The 23,887-nt window shown below is 42.4% G+C and overlaps 1 protein-coding gene and 1 long non-coding RNA gene across 5 annotated transcripts in view; one reads left to right on the top strand and one right to left on the bottom strand.

Annotated features, from left to right (window-relative positions):
• The first annotated feature begins 9,108 nt into the window (after positions 1–9,108).
• Positions 9,109–18,160, top strand: LOC101684455. The gene is made up of 3 exons (XR_199997.3): positions 9,109–9,337; positions 13,984–14,161; positions 18,060–18,160. It is a non-coding gene; the product is annotated as an uncharacterized LOC101684455 (long non-coding RNA).
• A 486-nt stretch (positions 18,161–18,646) lies between these two features.
• LRRC28 (leucine rich repeat containing 28) overlaps positions 18,647–23,887 on the bottom strand; it is a 157,470-nt gene continuing 152,229 nt past the window's right edge. For all 4 annotated transcript variants that reach the window (XM_004759820.3, XM_004759821.3, XM_013060096.2 and 1 more), the window contains one exon: positions 18,647–18,947. In XM_004759820.3, coding sequence (XP_004759877.1) covers positions 18,875–18,947 — 73 coding nt within the window. In that variant the 3' untranslated portion in view covers positions 18,647–18,874. The remainder of the gene's footprint in view (positions 18,948–23,887) is intronic.

Raw genomic sequence — 23,887 nt, 5'->3', positions numbered from 1 at the left:
GGCCCCGGAAAGGTGCAGAGAAACCACCTGTCCCCCGGGGAAGGGCTGAGCCACAGAGGGCGGCCCCTCTTGCTGGGAATAGGGGGCCCAGGGCGCAGGTGGCTCCAGGTCCAAGCAGCACAGCGTGAGAGCTTCTCGACTAGCCCTCTTCATTGTAAAGACACGGTGAGGTAATCGGCTGCTCACATCTAGACAGAGTGAGTAATTTTGAATTTGAGAAAGTAAGAGGATAAGAAGGCATTCTGCATAAGAAATTCAAGAAAATAAGGAACATATGAACAATCGATACGAGAATGACTTAGCATTAGAAATAACAGCAGGCCAGACGTGTGTGTGTGTGTGTGTGTGTGTGTGTGTGTGTAACAGAGTGGCCAGGACAGTCTAAAGTCCTGTAGGACAGGGGATGTTTGATGAGTGAGGCTGCCTGGTGGGGAAGCGCCTCCTTCCCCACCCATCAGCGCCCAGGGCCTTCCATCCACAGGACAACCCAAAGCATTCCGCCATACGTCCCACTGCTCCCTGGGGGGCGGCGCCCCTGCTGCCACCCACCGAGGGGAGAGCCGGAGCAGGGTTTCCTGAGATGACGTTGTGGGCTCAGGAGAGATGGGGATGGGGGCGGACCTGGATTTGAGGAATCCTGGTGCGCGAAAGTTGTTTGGCTGGTACCCCTCTGGGCTAGAGAAGTTATTCCGAGGGAGGGGTCAAGGGTGATTCACGTCTGAGGCCAGCGGGGGCTCCCTGGTGACAGGGCCATGGGTATGGAAGTTTGGGATGGGGGCCAGAGCTAGGTGCTGTTGGACTTTTCCTTTTGTCTCCTAAAGCTTCGCTCAAAGGATCATTTACATACCATAAAACTCGCCTGTTTTCAAGTGTAGAATTCAGCGGTTATTAGTGTATTTACAGAGTTGCACGGCCATCAATCACCACAACCTTGTTTTAAGGAGTGCTGGAGCTTTCCTGAGACCCAGGAGTCGGGCCAGGCCTGGGGGCGTGGTCAAGCCTGCCTCGGGGGCGTGGTCGGCCTAGGCCTCGGGGCGTGGTCCGGCCTGCGTTGGAGGTTCTGCCAAACCTGGCGGGCCACCAGGTTAGGCCCGCCTCAGGGGCGTGGTCAGGCCTGCCTCAGGGGCGTGGCCGGCCTAGGCTTCGGGGCGTGGTCAGGTCAGGCCTCAGGGACCTGGTCTGGCGTGGATGCGGAGCTGAGAAGGTCCTTTGTTTAACGCGAAGGTGGAAGCCTGGGCAGTGGTCGATGCAGAACGGTCAAGACAGGGTACTGAGCAGACTTAGTTCAACGCTTTGGGGACGGTGTTGACTTAGTGAGTGGAAGGAGCAGGAGGAGCCAAAGACAGAGAGAGGTAGGAGGAGGAGCCTGTGGGACCAGAGACCAAGGGTGAAGACCGCGGGTGATGCAGAAGGAAGACCAGAGGGCCGGGTGGCTGCATGGCGGGAGGTGGGCTGCCAGCCCCCGCCGAGAGCCGAGTGAGAGGCTGACGGAGATGGAGCAGGAGCCGGAAGATTTCATAGAAACCCGGGCACCTCCGTCTCCTTCGCCCTGCCCTCGTCACCAATCCTGGCAGAGTTGCCCCGACTGTCCTCTCTCCTCCATCCATTTCCGGTCATCTCCAGCCAGCCTCATCCTCACCAGCACCACCTTCCCCCCACCCAGTCCGGGGCCCACCTCCAGTCCACTGTTTGCAGCGTCGCAGTGTGACCAGAGGTCCACCTGCCCCAAACTCTGCTTCACGGCTTCTCGTGGTTCCGGGGAGAAAACTTCAATTGCGTTAGTAGCGCTGCTGCCAGACCCCAGGGGTCCTGCCGCTCGGTGGGCCCTGGTCCCATTGCCTACCTGCCCAGCCTGCCCAGTCTGCCCAGTCTGCCCGGTCTGCTCACCGCACTCCAGTCGCCGGTCTCCTCTCAGTGCCACCCAGAGCTAGCCAGGTGCTTCCCCACCATGCAGTTCCTCTGACTGGAACATTCTTCCCCCCAGCTCTTGCCATGGCTGGTTTCTTCTCATCTTTCAGACTCCCTGACCGCGACTGGTCCATAGAGCCCCTTTCCTGGTACCTTCTGTGTGCCTTCCTGACACATACCATTGGGTACATTTTTGTTTTACTGTCTGTTTTCTTTCACTAGACTATCAGCTCCCTGGAGACAGGCCCCAGCTCTGGACTGTTCACCCTTGAATCCCTAGAGCCGAGCACCGTGCCTGCTACTTTGAAGTGCGTCCTGCAGTTGAATGAACAGATGAAGAAAGCTTAACTTTATCCCATAGTTTTCCTTGGCACTGCTTTCCTGGTATGACAAATGTGGGACAAAATATCCACGCTCCCAATCTTTCAGGACTGCTAAGGAGAAAGGGTTCTTTGCAGTATTGTTACATGGCTCTGGCTGTTTTTTTAGGGCACTGGAAAGCCATGGCTTTCTTCTGATCTTGAAGCTTTCTCTCCTTGCAGACTTGGCCCCATGCAGCTCCACACACCAAGTTGTGCGCTGCACCACAGGGGGTCTGGCCTGAAACCCAAAGGTGGTGGTGTCCCCCAGGCTGCATCTACTGGGGGCACGGCCTTTGAAGCTACCCAAAGCCATTTCCAGCCCTGCCTGTGGGTTTCTTTCCCAGAACCCCAAACAACTCTCCTCTTGACTCTTGGTTTGGCTCTACAGCGGGTTGGATTTTCTCACTTCTGATGTCTGGAAAGGGAATCAAGTTTCTCTCCTCACCCTGCTACTTTCTGCTCCCTCTGTGGATTCTGGGACATGTTGCCAATCCATAAATGATGTTTTAGTTCTTTCTTTGTTGTTGTTTTGGAGCCTTGGAGCCTGTGTTCTTAACACCAGGTGCTGAAAAATTAAACTTATCATCAATCTCCATCATCAAAGCAAGGTGGGGTAGGACGGTTTCAACTAGTCCCAAATTTCCTGAAGGAATTTGGCCTCTCGTCAATTCTCCTCTCCTGAGGCTGACGTTACTAGTAGAACAACGCTCTCTTCAGCAGCCCAGCACAGTCTGGGATTACTCGATTAAAATGCCAGGCAAGGGTCTCAGTGCTAAGCACAAGGAAGGAACCATTTCTTTGACTGATAAATCCTTAGCTGTTTTTTGCATTCGGACTGTGGGACTCTAAGAATAGTGTATTTTTTCTGGAAGCGGAGTTTTAACAACCTAGAAAGCTTAATTAAGCTTTCCTGCTGCACTTTTATTTAATTGAGTTAGTAGCAGGAGAGTATTTTTAGAACCGAAGTGATTATTCATGTAACAGATACACGTCTGAATATTCTTAAGCCTCTATCTAGGGCAAAACGTAACTGAAGAGTTGACTTCACAAGTCTGAAAGTATGACCAGTGGTTTTTACACGTGTCGTCATGGGCATATCTATTCATTTCATTCATTCATTATTTATACCCTGCATTCTTTCTCCTAAGTACAAGTTTCTTCCTTTGTCTTTATTTTAATTTTAATTTTTTTTTTTTCAATTCCCTCAGTGTTTGCTGGTCTGAGAGAGCTCCTTTCATAGCCTTCCGAGTCTTTTGGATTTTTTTTTCTTTTATTGAGAGGAACCAGGATATCCACTCAGAGGTGAATGCTTTGTATGTTACTTTGAATAGTAAAAATAATATTAAAAAATTTTGGTCCGAAGGAGCTGCCGGTTAAAAAGAAAGCAGTCATTGGACTGAAACTATGAAGTGTGTGGTGTCCCAGCAATTATGGTGACAAAGTACCAGATGGCACGTTCTCAGATGAAGGCTCAAGCTAGATTAGATCTTTCAGACTCTAGTGAAAAACAGGACATTCAAGTGGTCCAAAATAAACTTTCAGATTTGTCTCAAAGGCTCCTGAGGTCCAAGTAGGGTAAAGGTGATTTTAGTATTGATAATGTGGAAAATGCAGTTTGCAAATAATGGCCACTACAACTCCTGGTTAGATCACTGAAATATCTCTGTGCAGATAATGGGAATCATCTAACAGGAACAGAGCAACTGATCTGAAGCAGACGTGATCCATGTCAGCATAAATCATCTACGAGTTTGGCAAAGGGGGTGAGAAGAAGGTGCGAGAAACCTGAGGGCGGGGCGGGGCGCGATGAATTCTATTTAAGGAATTCTCCACATTCTCTGAAATGAGTTTGCCAGTTCAGATCCATCTGTGAGATCCACGCAAAGATACGCGACTGGGAAGGACTGTCCCAACGGAAGGTGGCATGTGAAGACAACTCCTTGAGGTGGCCACAGGGCACAGGCAAAACTCAAGTCATTTCTTGTTCTTTTTGATATTTGTGGTATCAGATGCTGCTGCTCCTGAAAGCCACATTTCCATGCTTGTCTTTATTTTAAAAAATATATATTTTATTTATTTATTTGCCGGGGGGGGAGCACAAGCGGGGGAGAGTGGGAGGCAGAGGGAGAAGCAGGCTCCCTCCTGAGAGGGAGCCTACCCACCCTCCCACCCCAATGCAGGGCTCCATCCCAGGACCCTGGGATCATGACCTGAGCTGAAGGCAGATGCCTCACTGACTGAGCCACCCAGATGTCCCGCATGTTTGCCTTTGGAGTGAGTTTCAGAATTTCCCTGTCCCTCTTCCGCTGCCAAATGCTGCAAATCCAGGGACCTGTTGGAAAGGCACCGTTTCTTCTGAAATCATAGATCTCATTCAATTAGGGCTTGTTGCACGACCTGCAAAACCTTCAGGGCTTCTCCTCATCCTCAGATATCCCCCTGGTTTAGCGTCCTACAGGGCACACCAAGGCATGCTCCCTTTCTGTCTAAGGTCAATGACCAAACCCAAGTGACTCGGAGAGCTGCCGCCACCACCAGAGCCAGCAAGACATCTTCTGCACCCCCCACCCCGTCCCCCCACCCCCTTCTGTCTCAGGGAGGGAAGCACCTGCCGCAGCAAACGCAGGATCCTGGGAGTCCTAGCAGCACCGCGGTTTGCCAGAGGCAGAGGAGAATACCGGCAGCATTAAATGCAAGACCTTCCTTCCTTCAGACCCATTTCACTAAGCAGGATTCATATTGTTAAAGCAAAAAAAAAAAAAAAAAAGGGTGAGAGAGAGGCACCTGGGTGGCTCAGTTAAGTGTCAGACTCTTGGTTTCATCTTAGGTCATGGTCTCAGGATCCTGAGGTCAGGGTTGGTGAGATCCTGCTGCGGCTGGGGCTCCACGCTCAGCGCGGCGTCTGCCTGAGACTCTTTCCTCCTCCTTCTCCCCCTCCTCTGCTCCCAGCCCCTCCCCCCACGGCTATGTGCGCGCTCTCGCTCTCTCTAAAATAAATAAATAAGTAAGTAAGTGAAATTAAAAAAGAAAGTATGAGAAGAAAACCTAGGTATTGGCAAAATGACGTCCATATGCCCACTTTTTGTTTTAAGTAATGCCTTCTTCCCCAGAGGGTGGTATTTTTCCTCATTCCACCCCCCACCCCCGCTTTCTTTTCTCCTTACTCTAATGTCTTTGCTCTTCACCCTTCCTAAGTCTCCAGGATTCCTGTCATTTGGACGTGGGCCAGGAAAGCTCCCCCAAAGGTGCGGTTTGCACCTCTGAGCCTGCCTCGGGGCCCTCCTGCCGGTACCTGGTGTTTTCCAGGCCATTCTCTCTCTGCCTTAAACTGCGGCTCTGGCTGCCAGCTTCCTGTTTGAAAGCCAGATTCCGGATCTTACTTTTGCAGCGACCCCAGATTATCAGGCCAACTAAATATTTGGGTCGTGAATCGGATGGGAAGGCAGTGAATTTAATATGAAACAGCAGCTTCATTTTGGTCCAATTCCAGCTCATTTGTTGTTGTTGTTCTAAACACAATACGCTACATGCAGTGTTTCGAAGAAACCTCTTTATTGAAAACTGTGAGTGGCCACGGCGTATTAGACAGTGACACAAACGAAAGCACACAGTGAATTAAACCCTATTTCAGGTCTCTAGTCCCAGAGAATGTGACATTAAATAAAAGGGTGAAGTTTTCCGAGATTGCTCCGGTGGCAGAGTTAAGGTGATAATGTGTGTTTCTAAGACTAGAAGCAATGGAATGCGGGCCGAGAGAAGCGTCCTTCTCCATAAGCTTTCCCAAATGATCTGGTCCTAAAGAAACTGGGAAAAAAAAAATGTTTTTTCCAACTGCAATAGAGACTTTTGTCTCACAATACGTTAAATATATATATATTACATTACATAATATTGGTAGAAATGGGATACAATACAGTCAGTGATTGTATGTATCGGGATTTATCAATGTGGGTTTTCACAATATATCAGGTGAAGAAAGCAGGTTATAAAATAGTATGTATGATAAATGATATATAAATAAATAAAATATAAATAATATGATAAATAAATAATAAAAGATGCCACTTAAGTAAGCCCACGTGTGTACGGGTGGGATTCACAGACAATTCTGAGTAAAAAGATAGGCAAATACTCACCCAGAGTTTGGTGGATGGGAAGGTTACTAGAATGGGACACTTTCTCTTCATGTTTTCCTCTAGCCTGTTGTGTTGCATTTGTAAGCAGAAAAAGACTAATATGAATTATAAACTATAAAAAAAATTACACGGATAGAGGGTTCTCTCAGGAAGACTAAGATTAAGGGGTATTCCTCTGGTAAATAAAAAAGACGGTTTTTCCTTTTAGGAGAGTCTACCGAGTGCTTTTATGCATGATTGAATTATGTAATCAATGTATAGGACTCATCAGTAATAGCTCAAAACACAATTTACCTGGATTATTTCAAATAGTAAGATCCTACTGACAATATTATAACTAGATTTTCTATTTTTTTTCCTCTGCCAGTCCAATCAACTAAAAATAAAGTACATAGACATGAAGAAAGCAAGATATAACTACTATCTCTTACATAGCATTTAAAACTCCCTGTATTTTATTTAGACATAGTTTGGGTTTACTCAATTAGATGGCATATACTCAAAGAGGGGTAGTTATTTGGCCAATAAATCTAACAGTGCCTTTTATCAGTTTCAGAGAATTATGAACAGCTTTGGATGAAGGTATTTTTGGACTACCTGATAAAATAAACACAAATATTTAATAACTATGTTTAAAAGGTAAGACCTTTAGAAAAGAATACTTCCCCGTACATTTCTGTTAGAGGTAAAGAATGGTACCGAGGCAGCACTGCAAACTAGGAAAAAAGCAAATAGGACCTCCTAGTACTTTACAGAATTTTCCGCGTGATTGTATTTTCAAACACATTAATTTCATGGTGTCTTACTTACAATGGGCTTTGGTCTGAGAGGCTGGTGTTGGAATGGTGGTTGATCAACGAATTAAGTGAGTCGGAAAGCTTACCAACTGGAATTTTTTCATTACTGCAGCAGTGGCCTGATGCTGGTGTGAACCGGTGAGGACGGACTCTAAAAACGTGATACGTTGTTAACGCTGTTTTCATCCCTTTCACAGCCACGGTGACTGCAGCTCCCATACATGGCTTCTGGAAGGATTGTTGGTCTGTCCAAAATAGTTTATCAACAGATATGCAAAGTTGCATCACCGTCTTTGATTTTATAATTGAGATATAATTCAGGGTGCTTGGGTGGCCCAGTCGGTTAAGGGTCAGGACTCCTGATTTCTGCTCAGGTCATGGTCTCAGGGTTGTGAGTCTGCTTGAAGATTCTCCCTCTCCCTCTGCCCCTCCAACCCCCACCCCCTTGCACACCCATGCGTGAATATTTCAAAATAAAGTTGAAATAAAATTCACATACCATAAAATCCACCCCTTTCAAACGTAAGTCTCCGCAGCTTTTAGTTTGTATACTCACAAAGTTGTTCAACCATAACCACTAACTCCAGATCATTTTCATCAGCCCAAAAAGAAAGCACACAGCCATGAGCAGTCAGCACCCCTCCCTCCCTCCCCTCACCCCCATCACCCCTTCATCTACTTGGTTTCTATGAATGTGCTTGTTCTGACCATTTCATATGAATGGAAACATACAATATGCAATATATGGCCTTTTGTGTCTGGCTTTTGTCCCATTTTCAAGGTTCGGCCATGGTTCTGGCATGTGTGAGTACTTCATTCCTTTTCAGGGCTGGTAACGTTTCCTTATATGGACGGACCCCATGGTATTCATTGGTCCGTTCATCCATGGGCATTTGAGTTCTTCCTCCTTTTTTGGCTCTTGTGACTATAAACATCTATGGACAAGTTTTTGTGTGGATGTATATTTTCAAAATCTTAGGTACCTAGGAGTGGAATTGCTGGGTCACAAGGTAATTGTGTGTTTAACCTTTTGAGGAACGGACAATCTGTTTTCCAAAACAACTGAGTCAGCCCTGTACAGTTGATAATCTCCACCAGCAATTAGGTTTCAGTCACTCCATGTCCTTGGCAACCCTTGTTACTGGCCACCCTTTTGTTTATACTAGTGGGTGTGAAGTGGTATCTCATTGTGATTTTGACTTGTGTGTCCCTAATGACTAATGATATTGAACATCTTTCATGTGGTTATTGGACACCGAGATACCTTTTTTGGAGGAATACTTATTCTAATCTTTTACCCAATTTTTATTTGGAGTTTTTTGTATTGTTGAGTTGTTAGACTTCTTTATATACTAGGCCCTTATCAGATATATGATTTGAAATAATAGTTCCCATTCTGTGGGGGTTTTTCATTCTTTAAAAGTGTCCTTTGAGTAACAAAAGTTATTAATCCTGATGAAGTATAATTTATTTTTTTCTTTGGTTGCTTATGCTTTTGGTGTCATAGCTAAGAAATCTGCTTAGTCTAACATCATGAAGATTTATACCTATGGTTTCTTCTAAGAGTTTTTTATTTTAGCTATTATATTTGGTTCTATAATCACTTTGAGTTAATTTTTGCAGGTGGTATGTGGTAATGGTCCCGTTTGATTCTTTTGCATGTGGATATCCAGTTATTCTAGCATCATTTGTTAAAAAAATTGTTTCCTCATCGAGTTGTCTTGACATTCTTGTAAAAAATAAATTAACAATAAATGTGATAGTTTCTGTAGATTCTCAATTTTATTCCATTGATGTTCATGTCTATCTTTATGCCAGGATCACGTAGTCTTAATGTAACTGTGTAGGAGGTTTTGAAATTGGGAAGTGTGTGTCTGACACATTTGTTCCTCTTTTCAAGATTATTTTGGCTGTTCTGGCTCTTTTGTATTTCCATATGCATTTTAGGGCCAGCTTAATTCATTTCTGCAAAAAATGTAGCTGGTATTTTGATAGGGATTTGCACTGAATCTGTGGATTAATCTGGGAGGTACTGTCCTAACAATATGGCAGTTTCCCTATCCATGAACATAGCATTTCTTTACATTTATTCAGGTTTTTAATTTTTTCAGTGATGCTTTGTAGCTTGCAGTGGGTAAGTCTCATACTTCTTTATTCTTAAGTATTTTATTCTTTTTACTTACTAATGTAAATATAATTTAATTTCCTTCATTTCCTTTTTAGATTGTTCATTGTTAATGTATAAAAATCAATTAACTTTCATATGTTAATTCTGTGTATCCTGTTGAACTTTTATTAGGTCTAATTGTGTGTGTGTGTGTGTGTATTCCTTATGGTTTTCTACATACAAGATCATGTCATCTGAAAATGCAGTTTTAATTCTTTGTTTCCAAGCTGGATTTTATATTTCTTCTTGCCTATTGCCTGGGGTAGAGGCTGTATTACAAAGACGAATAAAAGTGGTGAGAGAGGACGCTTTGTTTTGTTGTTGATACCAGGGTGAAAGCTTGCAACATTTTTGCCACCAATATGTTAGCTGTGGGGTTCTCACAGGTGTCATTTACCAGGTTGAGGAATTTCCCTTCTAGTTTTAGTTAAATATTTAAATGTTAAAACATTCATCAAATATCAAATTTTTTTTCTGCATCTATTGAGATAATCATGTTGTTTTTGTTCTTCATTCTACTAATGCAGTGTTATACATTATTTTTTATTAAGAGTTTGTGAATTACTGGTGTTAACTATTTTTCAAATGTTTTATAGAACTCATCAGTGAGGATATATTCATTCTCAGACCTTTCTTTATTGGAACCTTTTTGATTACTAATTTGATCTCTTTTTTCTATCTATTTAATTGTTTTTTTCTTCTTGAGTCAGTTTGGTGGTTTGTGTCTTTGTATAAATTTCTTTATTTCATCTGAATTTGCTAAGTTGTTGGCATACAAATTCCCTTATAATTCTTTTATTTTTAAAGGGCTGGCAGTAATCTTTCATTCCTAATTTTAGTAATTGGAGTCTTCTTTATTTTTTTCTTGTCTAGCTAAAGGCATTTCCTTTTTTTCTTATTTTTTAAGATTTTAAAATTTTATTTATTTATTTATTTATTGAGAGAGAGAGCACAAGTGAGAGAAAGAGTAGAGGCAGAGGAAGAAAGAAAATCTCAAACAAACTCCCTGCTGAATGCATAACCCAATGTGGGGCTGGATCTTATGACCCTGAGATCCTGACTTGAAGGGAAATCAAGAGTCAGATGCTTAACTAACTGAGCCTCCCATGCACCCCTAAGGGAATTTCCACTTTGTAGAATTTTTTTTTCTAAGAACCAACTTTGTTCTTTTATTTATTCTTATATTCAAGTTTTGGTTTTAATTTTCTCTGTTTTTTTCTTTTCTCTTTATTTCATGTATTTTTACTAAAATCTGTAATATTCCTTTGTTCTGCTTCCTTTAGGTTTAGTTTGCTATTTTTTTCTAGTTTCTTGAGGTTGCAGCTTACATTCTTCTTCTAAGACCACTGTTTTGTAAACATAGGCATTTATAGCTATATTTTACCCTTTAAGTGTGGCTCTAGCTAGATCCCAGATGTTTTGATATATGTTGTATTTTTAGTTTCATTAATCTTAAGGAATTTTCTAATTTCCTTTGTGATTTCTTCTTTGATCCATTGGTTCAATCAGGAATGCATTGTTTAATATTCACATACTTGTGAATTTCCCAAATTTCCTTCTTCTATTTATTTCTAATTCCATTCTATTGTGGTCAGAGAACATACTTTGTATGAGTTTAAATCCTAATAAAAATATTAAGTTTGTTTAATGACCTAACATATGATTTACTCCAAGGAATGTTCTATGTGCACTTTAAAAGAGTGTGCATTTTACTGTTGTTGAGTATAATGCCCTACAGATGTCTGTTAGTCTTACCTGGCTGAATTGTTGTTCAAGTCTTTTAATTCTTTGTTGACTTCCTGTCTAATTGTTCTCTCCATTGCTGCAAATGAGGCACTGAAGTCTCCAAATGGCATTATTGAATTGTCTATTTTTCCCTTCGATTTTATCAATTTTTGCTTCATGTATTTGGAGCTCTGTGGTTAGGTGCATATGTGTGCATAATTACTTCTTAATGGATTGATCCTTTTATCATTATGTAATGATGGTCTCTAGTAACAATTTTTGTCTTCAAGCCTATTTTGTCTGATATTAATATACCCACTCCATCTTTTAGTTTCCATGGTAGATCTTTTTCCATCCTTTTACTTTCAATCTAGTTGTGTCATTGACAAAAGCACGTCTCCTATAGGCAGCATTTAATTGGATTATGATTTTTATGTGTTCGGCCATCTTTGTTTTTCAACTGGAGTGGCTTGATCCATTTACATTTCATGGAACTACTGATAAGGTAGGATTTAGTCTGCTATTTTGCTATTTCTTTTTCTATATTGTGTCTTATATCTTTTTGTTCCTCTATTCCTCCATTACTTCCATGCCTTCTGTTGTGTTTGTTGATATTTTCTAGCATATCACGTTAACTCCATTGTTGTATCTTTTGCTATATATTCTTTAGTTATTTTCTTAGTGGTTTCCTTGAGTATTACAACTAACATCTTAATGTATAACAATCTAGTTTGGATTAACATCAGCTTACTTTAAGTAGTTTACACAGATTTTGTTCTTATATAGGCTTGTTCTCTCCCCTTTCCTTTATACTGGTATTATGATACATATTTTGTGTTTTTTCACTTTGTGCCCATCAACAGGCATCTCTATCTATCCATCTGCTTATCTATCAATCTATCTATCTATCTATATATTTGCAGTTATCTTAAATCAGAGAAAAAAGTTACAAACAAAAAATGCACTTCTGCTGTATTTTATATTTACCTATGTAATACTAATACCTGTATTAGTGCTTTTTATTTCTTCATGTGGATTTGAGTTTTTGTCTACTATCCTTTCATTTCAGCTGGAAGGACTCTCATTACTTTTTTGTAGGGCAGGCTTGCTAATGATGAATTCTGTTTTTGTTTATGTGGGAATGTCCTAATTTTTCCATTTTTGAAAGATATCTTTGTTGATACAGCAGCAAATAAAGATATAGCATTATTTGGTAGTCATGTACTTTAGTACTTTGAGTATATCATCCCACTGCCTTCTGCCTCATTTCTGATGAGAATCCCCCATACATATCTTTTCTCTTGCTACTTTCAAGATTCTCTCCATGTCTTTATCTTTTGACAGTGTGATTATATGTCCAGGCATGGATCTCTTGGGTTTATCCTATTTGGAATTCACTGAGTTTCTTGGGCATGTAAATTAATGTTTTCCACTACATTTTGAAGTCTTTAGTCATTTTTTTTTTCATATATTCTGCATCTTTCTCTTCTTCCTTGATGGGACTCCCATTATATGTGTTGGTACATTTGATGGTATCTCATGGGCCTATAAGGCTCCATTCATTTTTCTTCATTCTCTCTCTCTCTCTCTGTCTCTCTCTCTCGAGCATGAGAGAGGGGAGGGTCAAAGGGAGAAGCAGGCTCCCTGCAGAGCAGGGAGTCCAGCAGGGGAATCCAATCTTAGAACTCTGGGATCACGACCTGATCCGAAGGCAACTGCTTAACCAACTGAGCCACGCAGGTGCCCTTCTTCATTCTTTTAAAATTTCTGTTCATCACACGGGATAATATCAATTGACCTATATTCAAGTTTGCAGATTCTTTCTTCTGCCTGCTCAAATCTGATGCTGAGCTCCTCTCAGAAATTTTTCATTTCAGTTATTATATCTCAATGCTAGAATTTGTTTGGTTCTTTTTTATAATTTCTTTTCATTGATATTTTCTATTTTGTGAGACATCACTTACACACTTGAGCTACTTAATCATATTTAGAATAGTTGGCTACGGTTTTTGTTTACAAAGTCCAATGTCTGGAGGTCCTCGGGCAGTTTATTAACTACTTTTACCCTTGTGTATGGAACATAGTTTCTTGTTTCTTTGCGTGTTTCTTTTTTTTTTCCTGGATATTTTAAATAATAATGGGGTAACTCTGAAAATTAGATTTGCTTACTCTTTTGCCAAGGATTTGATGAAGTTGCTGGGTTTGTTAGTATAGGGACTCATTTCTGTAAAATCTATATTTTTCACAGTGGTCACTTATGTTTCACTCAGGTGGTTTTGTGGTGACCTAATGATTGAAACCCGAAACCAATAATCCCCCTAGTCTTTGTCAAGGGCTCTGTGTGCATGTTGGGACACCCTTCGACATTCAGCCAGGAAGGTACACTTGGGCTTCACTTAATGCTTGTATAGATGCTCAAACCTCAGGTGAGAATTTAGGATGTTCTCAGGCCTTTCCTGAGGCATACAGTCTTTGGCTTGTGCAGAGCCCTATGCATGAACATTACCATCCAAATTCATGAGAATATCAGATTTTTCAAAGCTGTTATGGATATATCTTTCCTTAGCTTTTCCTTTTAAGTTTTTGGTTAGCTTAGCATTTGCTCTGATGGCTTTCCACTGCTTCAGGCAGCCACAACTGCCTCTGATGTATTCTCTTTTTAAGATTTTATTTATTTATTTGACAGAGAGACAGCAGGTGTGAGAGCAAAAGCAGGGGGCGTGGCAGGTAGAGGGAGAGGGAGAAGCAGGCTCCCACTGTGCAGAGAGCCTGATGTGGGGCTCAATCCCAGGATCCTTGTATCATGATCTGAGCCAACAGCAGATGCTTAACCAACTGAGCCACCCAGGTGCCCTGCTTCTGATCTTCTTTTTTTTTTTTAAATAAAGGTCCCTGTGGAAGAGGCTTTTCATACCCAGCAAGCTTTGATCAGGCAAAATAAAGACAGCCTTGCAAGTGAGATCTTTCAGGGAGTCACCAGACAAGTTAAATAATGACAATTCCCTGGGAATGAAGCTTTGAAGGAGCTCTAACCACCGTCTGTCCCCTCCAGTGGCTTCTATGCAGGTGATTCTACATTGATTGTAGATTGTTGGTTTTCAAGGATACAGTAGAGTTGAGGGGTGGGATGCAAACCGGGCAAATTAGAATGTCATAAAGCTTACAGTTTTTACTGAGATTCAGCTATTTCTCTTGAATAAATATTCCATGGATTGCTGTAATCCTTTGGTTAATTTCCAGAGTTCTGAAAAAAAGTTGATTCTGACATGTTTTGACAATTTCCTTCTTGTTTTTATGGAGGGGAGAATTTTTGGAGGTCCTTACTCCATCATTTTTGCTGGCTTTAAGCATTTAATGCCCTTTTATTTTTAACAAAATGAATCTGCCTAAAACAATGAAGCCACCATCATCAACATTTCTAGGCATCCACATGATTCAAGCTCAACTATTCTATAAACAGAAATAGCTGTGAGAACCAAAGTGGATACAATATGAATTTTAGAAAATGTCCACAGTCCAAGTGAATGTTGCCATAGTTTTGCAGTAGACAGATGCAGAGTTTTAAAAAATCCTTTCATTATGCAAAAAAAAAAAAAAAAAAAGGAAGATAGATAGAAGATAGATAGACAGACCATGGATTATTAGTCTCAAAAATTCTATAAGAAACAAAACCTGATATACATATATATTTTTTAAGATTTTATTTTTTGAGAGAAAGAGACAGTGAGAGAAGGAACACAAGCAGGGGGAGTGGGAGAGGGAGAAGCAGGCTTCCCGCTGAGCAGGGAGCCCGATGTGAGGGCTCGATCCCAGGACCCCGGGATCGTGACCTGAGCCAAAGGCAGATGCTTAACGACTGAGCCACCCAGGCGCCCCAAAACCTGATATTCTTTAACACAGGTAGCAAGGATACTCTACACTCTACTGTAAGGTGAGTTGGGAAAATACAAAACAAAACAACAAAAAACCACTAGTCATTCCTTGCAAGTCTCTTAATTACATATAGAAATGATCTCTAAATGCTGTACCTTCTGCCCAGCCACCACACTGGACAGCCAGTACTTTTCTGTCTGCAAAGTACAAGAGACCATATAGTCATGCTTCAAAGAGAACATCTTAGGCTGTAAAGCAGCCTCTTTTCCCGACCAAGGGTAACAGTCACTGAGCTATGATTAGTCTCCTTTTCAGAGACACTGGCATTACATTCAGCTCTATTAGCTGATGACACAGGGAGGTGCTTTCTGGGTAGGGACAGTGGGACTTGAATGATCTGTAGATAGACATAGAGCTATTTTCCAAAAATACAGACTTTATAAAAAAAAATCCCTTTGTTTAAGAGGAGGCAAGCAAGATATTCACTAAATTCCTGGAGAAATGTAGGAGAGCCTCATTAGGAGTAAGCAGAAGTCAGTGGAAACTACAAAAATAATAAAGCATAGTAAAATGGCCAGGGTTATGTAAGGTTACATTTTTAAATAAGATTCCTCAAAAGAGTGTGTTTACAAGTCTGTGAAGCGAATTTACATCTCAATATTTAATTACATCAGGTTGCATTAGTGTTGGCCCAGTTGGGAATCCATGTTTATAAATCACCTGAATAAAAATGTTTTGACTTCTGCTGAAGTAATGCAGTAATGCATCATTTCAAGCTTTCTGCAGTAAAGATAAAAAATGTCTGATTTTTCAATTCAGGAAAGAAAAACCTAATTTTACTCCTAATAATTTTTAAAACCGGCTTTCAAAAGTCCCCAGAGATTACAAAAAGTCCCCAGAGAAAACCATATGCCAAGCCTCATAGCTAACTGATGGTGAAGTCTTTATTTCTGACTGTAAACATTTCAATTCGTAAACCCAAATGTGGAAGAGAAGTGAGATGCACGTGAAGTTAGCCAGATAAGCCAGGTGTGGAAGGTTTTAGTGAGCGGTAAGTACGTTGACCAAGGTACTGAATGTGTACCTTTCTCTTCTGGAAGAGGAGGGCATCACTCTTCTTTATTAACCAGAGTGGACTGTCCACCAGCCAGCGCTCTTCTGTGTACTGTCCATCTTAAAAAGTTCTTAAAGTGTGCTCAAAATATGTATTTTATTCACTGAAGTTTCAACATTTCATTCACACTATATTATGTAATCAAGGATTTGGGGATGACAACACTTAGGCATTTTGAAGAACACTGATAGGGTACTCCACCTAAAATGGTGACCTCCTTTGCCCTATGTCATAAGAAGACCTATACCCATTAGGGTAGCCTAGATTTAAAGACTTACCATGAAGGGGCCCCTGGGTGGCTTAGTTGGTTAAGCATCTGACTCAATCTCCGATCAGGTTTTGATCCGGGGTTATGAGTCTGAGCTCCGCATGGAGCCACACCTCAGATTACTCCGGTCAACTTTACCCGAGCAGACTGTAGTTTCCAAGTCACTTTTTTTTTTTTTTTTGCATTCCTATAATTGCATAAAGTATTTCTCTACCTAGTATACCCGTTACTTAAGAAAACACACATATACTAACTTTAGAGTTTTCTGCGAAGCTCCGGACTCCATTCAAAGACATAACCCGTGGGCCAATTTTCTCCAGTCTACAACGTTCCGTTAGCGTATCAGAGGGTTAAGAATGACGTCGGTGACAGCGGTACAAAATTTTTCATCATCAACAGCACCAAGGAAGCCAGATTACTAATTCCATTTCTCATCAGTTAGGCTGGGCGCCGCCCCGAGGTTTAGGATTGAGACTGCCCTAAAATGTTGGTGGCCGCACACTGTTCGGCACAGAGGATGCTCCGCTTGCTTAAGTGTCTCTGTAAAATTTCCAGCAAGTTAAGACAAGACAGAAGTAGCACATATCCTTATCTCATCAAGCATCCCGAGCGTCCGGTGATCACCTTCCAGAGCTCCGTTTGAAGACACAGGATCGCAGAGGTCGAAATAGAATGATGTTGTGATATTTACCATCGCTTAAATGGGAGGCAGCGGCCACTTGGGCCCGAATCACATTTGTGAAGTTTCCTGCCGCATTTCCCTGCGGCCAACTTATATACATGCAGAGGTTACGCTAAAACTTCAATTATTCCAAAGGATGAAAGAAGTGTTATATTTTGATACAGATCTTCAGTTCCTATTATACTAAAAGCCTTTGAAATGTGAGGGCTGACCAGGCCAAGTTATGAAAGGGACGAGAGGAAGGAAGAACAGTGGAAATGCAGTGGGAACACACGGTAACGTTCTGTCTTCACCGTTCCACGGGGAGAGAGTGTGCTTTCCGGGCAGCAGGTGGTGTGACTGAAAAGATCACACATTCGTCAGGAACCGTGTAGGATTTTTAGCACTGCGAGAGCTTAGCATTACAGATTTAGGGCAGCTAATAAAATTCCAGAGACCAAGTTTTTGACAAGACTGAAATTTTTTGGAAATAATTTTCCTACCAAGTAAGTCTTCTTGGTTCCCCTTTTAGTTCTGCGCTAGAGAAAACTCTGTATAATTAAAATTAAAAAAGAATCGCATCGCAGCAACCCGAAGAACATCTGGCAGGAAAGCCACATTCAAATGCTCTCCTTTCAAAGGAAGAGCAAATATGTGGCTCTTCCATTAAGAGCGCTTCTTCTGTCAGAGAATCATCTCACAGACTTTCCATTTATGGGTTTTTTTTTTCCCCCAAAAGTCCAGGGCTGAATTTGCGCCCGCAATTTTTTCTGTATTTCCTCAGTGGTATCTGAACAATAGTGTGTTAAGTACATAAGAAATCTAGGGTCAAAATGAAGAGAATCTAATACACCAGGTATTTAAATAAATGGGCACAGGTTGTACTTAGAATCACCTGGCAAAAACCCAGGAGCACCAGTAGCTGGGTCCTGTTTTTCATATGTAACAACAGTATTTCAAAGTTAATATAAATTTAATCATAAGCCCATCTAGCAAGAATCACTGGAGGACATATTTTGACGTGTTTTATCTCTCTCTTTCTCTTTAGCCTGAAAATGTTTAAATCTGGAAAGAAGATCAGATCTCTTAAAGCCTCAAATATTCCTCAAACTCATATAAAAAAAATCATTTCGAAATAGCCTTTCAAAATCAGAGTGTATTTCATTTATCATCTGCAGTTTTACATTTAAAATCCCTCACAAAGTTCTCTTAGTGTGCTGCAAAACTTATAAACCGGGTTGTAACTTTCTGGAGGGTGTATGCTAGGACCCTAGCAGGGCCTCCACTGGAGTCTGACTTCGCTGCCAACTCTGGTGTGCTCGCCCCCACTCCGGCCCCCTCCCCGTGCCTGTTATTCAATAGTATGATGGCCTGAAGGGTTTGCAGAACTTAGGTTAAAAATATGGAGAATAATTTCTGGGAGGAAACAGTTCCCTGGGTACAAAAAGGAAAGGCAAAGAATAAAAGTATCTTGAAGGTACATGAGTTCAAAAGTTCATTTCACTCTGTTATCAACTTAAAGTTCTTCAAGCAACAGGAACTTGGCTTTCAAGACCTGGGGAGGCACATCACACCAAATAGTTTGCTTATGAGACACACTCACGTGAAAAGAAAAACACGGAAGACAAAGGGTCCTTAATTTGGGGTAGGATATATTCCAACGTGGGGTGGGGGGGGTAGGGTGAAGGCATTTCAGCTCAGAAGCTCCATCATGACATTTCCAGAGAGTTCGGCAGCTCCCCCCGCAGCATGGCACAGGACAGGATGTGAGGGCCTGTTCCGCCAGGCTGGACACAAACAGGGTGCGCTCTGCAGGCGGCCGCGGTGTCAGGCTGGCAGGGCTCCTGGGGCTCTCGGTGTTTATCAGCTCAGTAGGTCAAAAGTCTGCAGACACTGGGTGGAGCAGCAGTAAGCCACGAAGCTCACTGTTGTCCTCCTGGAAGGGGAAGAAAGGGAGAGAACACTGTGAGTTCAAGATTAAAGTCTCTGGATTCTTTCCATGGGGGGCTGTCTTTTTCTTTGTAAAAGTCAAGAATGAGGCCTGGCCAAAAAAGCCACCACGCAACCTTTTAAAACTGAGCTCTGGAATCAGGTGAGGGATGCAAGCACTCGTTTTATTAGTGGTTTTCAAGTGACACAATATCCCCCGAGTTTAGCAGCTCAAGGGAAAAAATAAGCTTTTTCCACGTTATGGTCTGAATCCTGCTTATTAGAACCAACAGTGCAATAATAGAATTTGAAATACAGTATTAAAAATCACGTCACAGGGGCGCCTGTGTGGCTCAGTGGGTTAAAGCCTCTGCCTTCAGCTCAGGTCATGATCTCAGGGTCCTGGGATCCAGTTGCGCATCGGGCTCTCTGCTCAGCGGGGAGCCCGCCTCCCACCCTCTCTCTGCCTGCCTCTCTGCCTAATTGTGATCTCTCTGTCAAATAAATAAATAAAATCTTTCTAAAAAATAAATAAATAATAAAAATCACATCACAGAACACATCACCAATTTAGCTGAAGAAATTTTGAAAAAAAAAAAAGGGATAAGGACTTTATCCTATGCGTGTATTCACACAGGATTGTTTGAAGAGGTAATTTCAGACTCTCTGTAAGAAAACTGGAAGGGGGGGGCGCCTGGGTGGCTCAGCAGGTTAAAGCCTCTACCTTCAGCTCAGGTCACGATCCCGGGGTCCTGGGATCGAGCCCCACATCGGGCTCTCTGCTTACCAGGGAGCCTGCTTCCTCCTCTCGCTCTGTCTGCCTCTCTGCCTACTTATGGTTTCTGTCTGTCAAATAAATAAATAAAATCTTAAAAAAGAAAAAGAAAGAAAGAAAGAAAACAAACTGGAGGGGCTTCTTCCTGCAGAGCAGAGGAATCAGATCTCAGACTCGCATCTGAGTCTTGAGCCCTCAGACCCACTCTGGACAGCTCCAGCTACACGAGGCCTGGTTTTCCCACCAGCAGCACTATCCTCTGGTGAGGAGAGAATAATTTACTGTTGTTTCTAAAAGACCTGCTGTGCTGATTATCTTGTTTCCCCACCCCCTAATCCAGTCTTTGCTTTTCTCTGTTGCCCAAGAAGGTTGCCTCCACAGACCGTACCACCAAAGCTGCCTGATGGCTGGTTTTTGGACTGAATTAGGTAGGCAGAGGCATAGCAGGACAATGACGTGCAGGGAGAGAGAAAAGTTGAATATTTTTCTCTTCTTCCTCTTTTTCAAGACTAGTTAATTGAGGTATATTAACATATAAACATACAAGAAAATTCACCTGCCTTAAATACACAGTTGGATGAGATTTGAGTACAATTATTTAACACCAAAATCAATATATGAAATATTTTTTATTCTCCAAAGTTTCTTGTCTTCCTTTCAACCAACTGCCACCCCCCTCTTCAAACCGCTCCCCACCAAGTATCGGGCATCCACTGGTCATTTTGTTTCTCTGTAAGTTTTTATTTACTTTTCCCTGGGCTCTGACAGTCTTCCAAAAGAAGCTTTGCTACCATTTTCATCTTGATTGGTAAATGCCTTCGAGGCAAGAGCCAGACCTACCTCTGTGGATACTTTTGTCTTACATTTCTGGATTAGTCCTGGATTCCCTTACCAACTGGTTTCCAGCTAGGTTTGGCAGACCAGAGGATAAAGCTGCCCTAGGTGGCCCTTCTTGTAGTCCAGTAACACTTCAACAATCAGCCAGGTAATGCCCACTCCGCCTCAGCTTTTGCTTCCTGCTTGCAAAGGGCCTCAAAAATCAGCCAGAGCTCAGGGCCTTTCAGGTCTTTTCTGAGCGAGTTTACATCCCTATGCATGCACGTGGCCAAACAGACTCCCAGAGATATGTGAGTGCTTCTTAAAGCCCCTACAGAAACCTTATCTCCCCAATTCCCCTTTTCAGCTTTAGGGTTAGTCTACTGTTGGCCCCAACAGTTTTTCACTGCCTCAGGCAGCTGTGACATTAAGCAGTTGCCTCTAATTGGTTTGATAATTTTTGACAAACACCCCCAGGGAAGAGGCTTTTTGCTTTGGTGAGCTTTGACTGAAGTCAAAAAAAGATAGGCTGTCAGGGAACCACCAAATCAGGGCAATGACAGTGCTCTCTGGCGATGGACCTTTGAAGAAGCCCTAGCTCCCTTCCACCTCTTTTCAGTTGTTGTCAGAACGCTGGTTTTACCTGTCATTGGAGATTCTTGATTTTCAAGGTTAAGACTACAAGATGGGGCTAGGATACTTTATCACATCACAAAGATCTCTGTTGCGAGCTTCAGCCACTTTTCGTGTGTAAATGCACACCAGATTGCTCTAAGACTTTTGTTAATTTCCGGAGTACTGGAAAATTTGATTGTGACCATTTTTGCTGATTTTTTTTCTTTGCTTTTGTGTTAAGATTGAGTATTTATACTCCATCTCTACCTCTCTGACTAGAGCTCCTACTGGGCAGCCCTTCTGTTGGCTCTGGTTCTTAGCAGCTTCCAGATCCCCCTTGTCCTTCAGGCCTAAAGGATAAGGATGGTAGAGCTTCCTACTGTTGTAAGTTTCCAGGGGTTTTATCATCCTTGTGGGTGCTCTGAATCCTGCCTCAACTTCTGCAAATAGTCTCTCTCCATTCATTTCTCTTCAAAATCCTCTTAATGTGTGTTTTCCAGCCAGTTTCCCAACTGATTTAGTAAGTGTTACAAGAAGGGGCCTAAGAAAACATCCAGATGGAATTCTGGAATTGGGTTGGCCAGTGCATGAACAACCTTCTTACTAGGGAAAAATGGGACACTGCTAATATGCAGTGTGGTGTGGCATCACGAGCACTCAAAAGTATAACTCGAGGAGACTGCCAAGGCGGGCTAAGGCGCTGGGAGGTCAAGTGGCTATGGCATCCTAGTGAGTTCAGAGATTGTGCATAAGATGGCTTCTTCTGATGGCTAAAGATGATGGCTCCCCATCCCCCATCTCCAGCCCCACCCCCAATTAAGCATGTGCCTTGAACTCTAAACTCAAGGCATAGGTGGGGAATCAACATTTCTGTTGGCTCTAAAGGAATTCTTATTCTGTGAAGCTACAGGAAGGACATATCTGAAGCCTGAACATACAGGGTGCAGAACCCATGGCACCCAGGCAAGAGTACATTTATGCAGAGTCTCTTATATTAAGGTAAAGGTGCTTGCTGGGAAGGGGAGGACTGTGAGACTTGAAATTGAAACCTCTGTTCAGACACAAAGCTGAGTACCTTGAACTTCTAATATCTCTAAACATTTCTTCACATCAGAAACAGCCTTTCTTACCTTCTGACACAATGAGTATTTCCTTGCCTAACAACATTTCACTGACTTCATCGGGGGAGGGGGGCGGGGGGGGCCACCTTAAAAGGAAATGCCTAGTCTCTTCAGAACCCACCACCACCACCAGTCACTGTCTCTAAGGCCACAAAGGGTATAAAATCCCAGCACGATCTAGAGAATTCATTGCAAGGCTGCTAATGGGGGAGAGAGCATACACGAAGTTGCAGGATCTTGCCAAATTTTATTAGCAGGAGCCAGAGAAGCAAGCATGCAAATGGATTCTAAGTAAATTCGCCAACAAGACTAAATCTAAGGTTGGATCAGGCCGACGAGAGTGTTCACATATGTCTCAGGATTTAAGTGTTAGCCCGAGCACCTGTAATGGTTGACATAAGCCCTGCGTCAGTAAAGGACTATAGTCAAGGGGGCAGCGATGCTGAAACTCCCACTGTACATTCTAGAGGGAAGAGATCAAAGCTTTAGAGAAATGGGGACTTTGAAGGGGGTCCAGTGTGGTGCAACTTGCTCAGCCACCTCCTGAAGACCTTCGGGAGAGCCAGGAAGGCATTTCCTTCACCAAGACCCAAAATTACACATCGATGAGGGGAAGCAGTGCACACACCTGATACTTAATAGGACACACGCCTACTAGAGGTGAGAGAGAAATCCTCCAAATTCTCCAAAAAGGCAGGGGTTTGCTGCATTGGTAAAGTTTCAGAAGAGTGACATTTAGAACTGCCCTAGGAAGAAATGGATACACACTGTGGTCCCTTTGGATTTTCAGGGCAAAATGTATTTGGGTGGGGATTTTTGGTTCTGCCAAGATGGAGGAGACCAGTCCTTTTAGGTCCTTCCTCTTAAGTTAAAACACAATGAACCAGCCATAACAACAAACAAGTGTAGGGAGGGTCTGAAGAATAGAAAAAAGGTGGACAGCTTAGGAACCTTGGGACCTGAGAGGCAACACAGCAGTGGTGAGTTCCCTAGGTTTTCTTATTACCCCTCCTATAACTAGATAGGATGCTTGTAGAAACCCAGCACCACCAAGAGGCACAGGGGGAAAAAAAAAAATCTCCAAGAAAAACCTGTTCTCCCTAGCCAAAGGATCAGGACAGAGAGATCTGTAGAGGCAAAGTAAGTAGTTGCTTCGTGCTGGGTATAGGGGAATACAGAGTGATAGCTCAAGGGTACAAGGTTTCTTATAGGGTGAGAAAAATAATTTACAGTGGACTACGGTGCTGGCTGCATATATCCATGAATATAGTGAAAACTGCTGAATTGTATATTTTAAGCAGGTGAATTGTATGGTATATGAATCATCTCATTAAAGCGGTTTTAAAAATAACGGCACTGGGAGGAGAAATAGACAAATCCACAATTAGAGTGCAAACTTCAATATCCCATTCTCAGCAACTGACAGAACTAGTAGACAGAAAATCAGCAAAGACAGCAAAGACAGAAAATCAGAAAAACCGAACAACTCAATTGAACCAAAGAATCTAACCGACGTATATAGAACACTCCGCCCAACAACAGCAGAATACACTCCCCCCGCCCATATGTCCATGGAACATTCACCAGGATAGACTATATCCTTGACTCTAAAACATAATT

This window comes from Mustela putorius, unplaced genomic scaffold (assembly GCF_011764305.1).
Source record: "Mustela putorius furo isolate JIRA1106 unplaced genomic scaffold, ASM1176430v1.1 tig00003972_pilon_pilon_pilon, whole genome shotgun sequence".
Lineage (NCBI taxonomy): Eukaryota > Metazoa > Chordata > Mammalia > Carnivora > Mustelidae > Mustela > Mustela putorius.
Note: the sequence above shows the minus strand (reverse complement) of the source record. Positions and strands in the feature narration are given on the sequence as shown.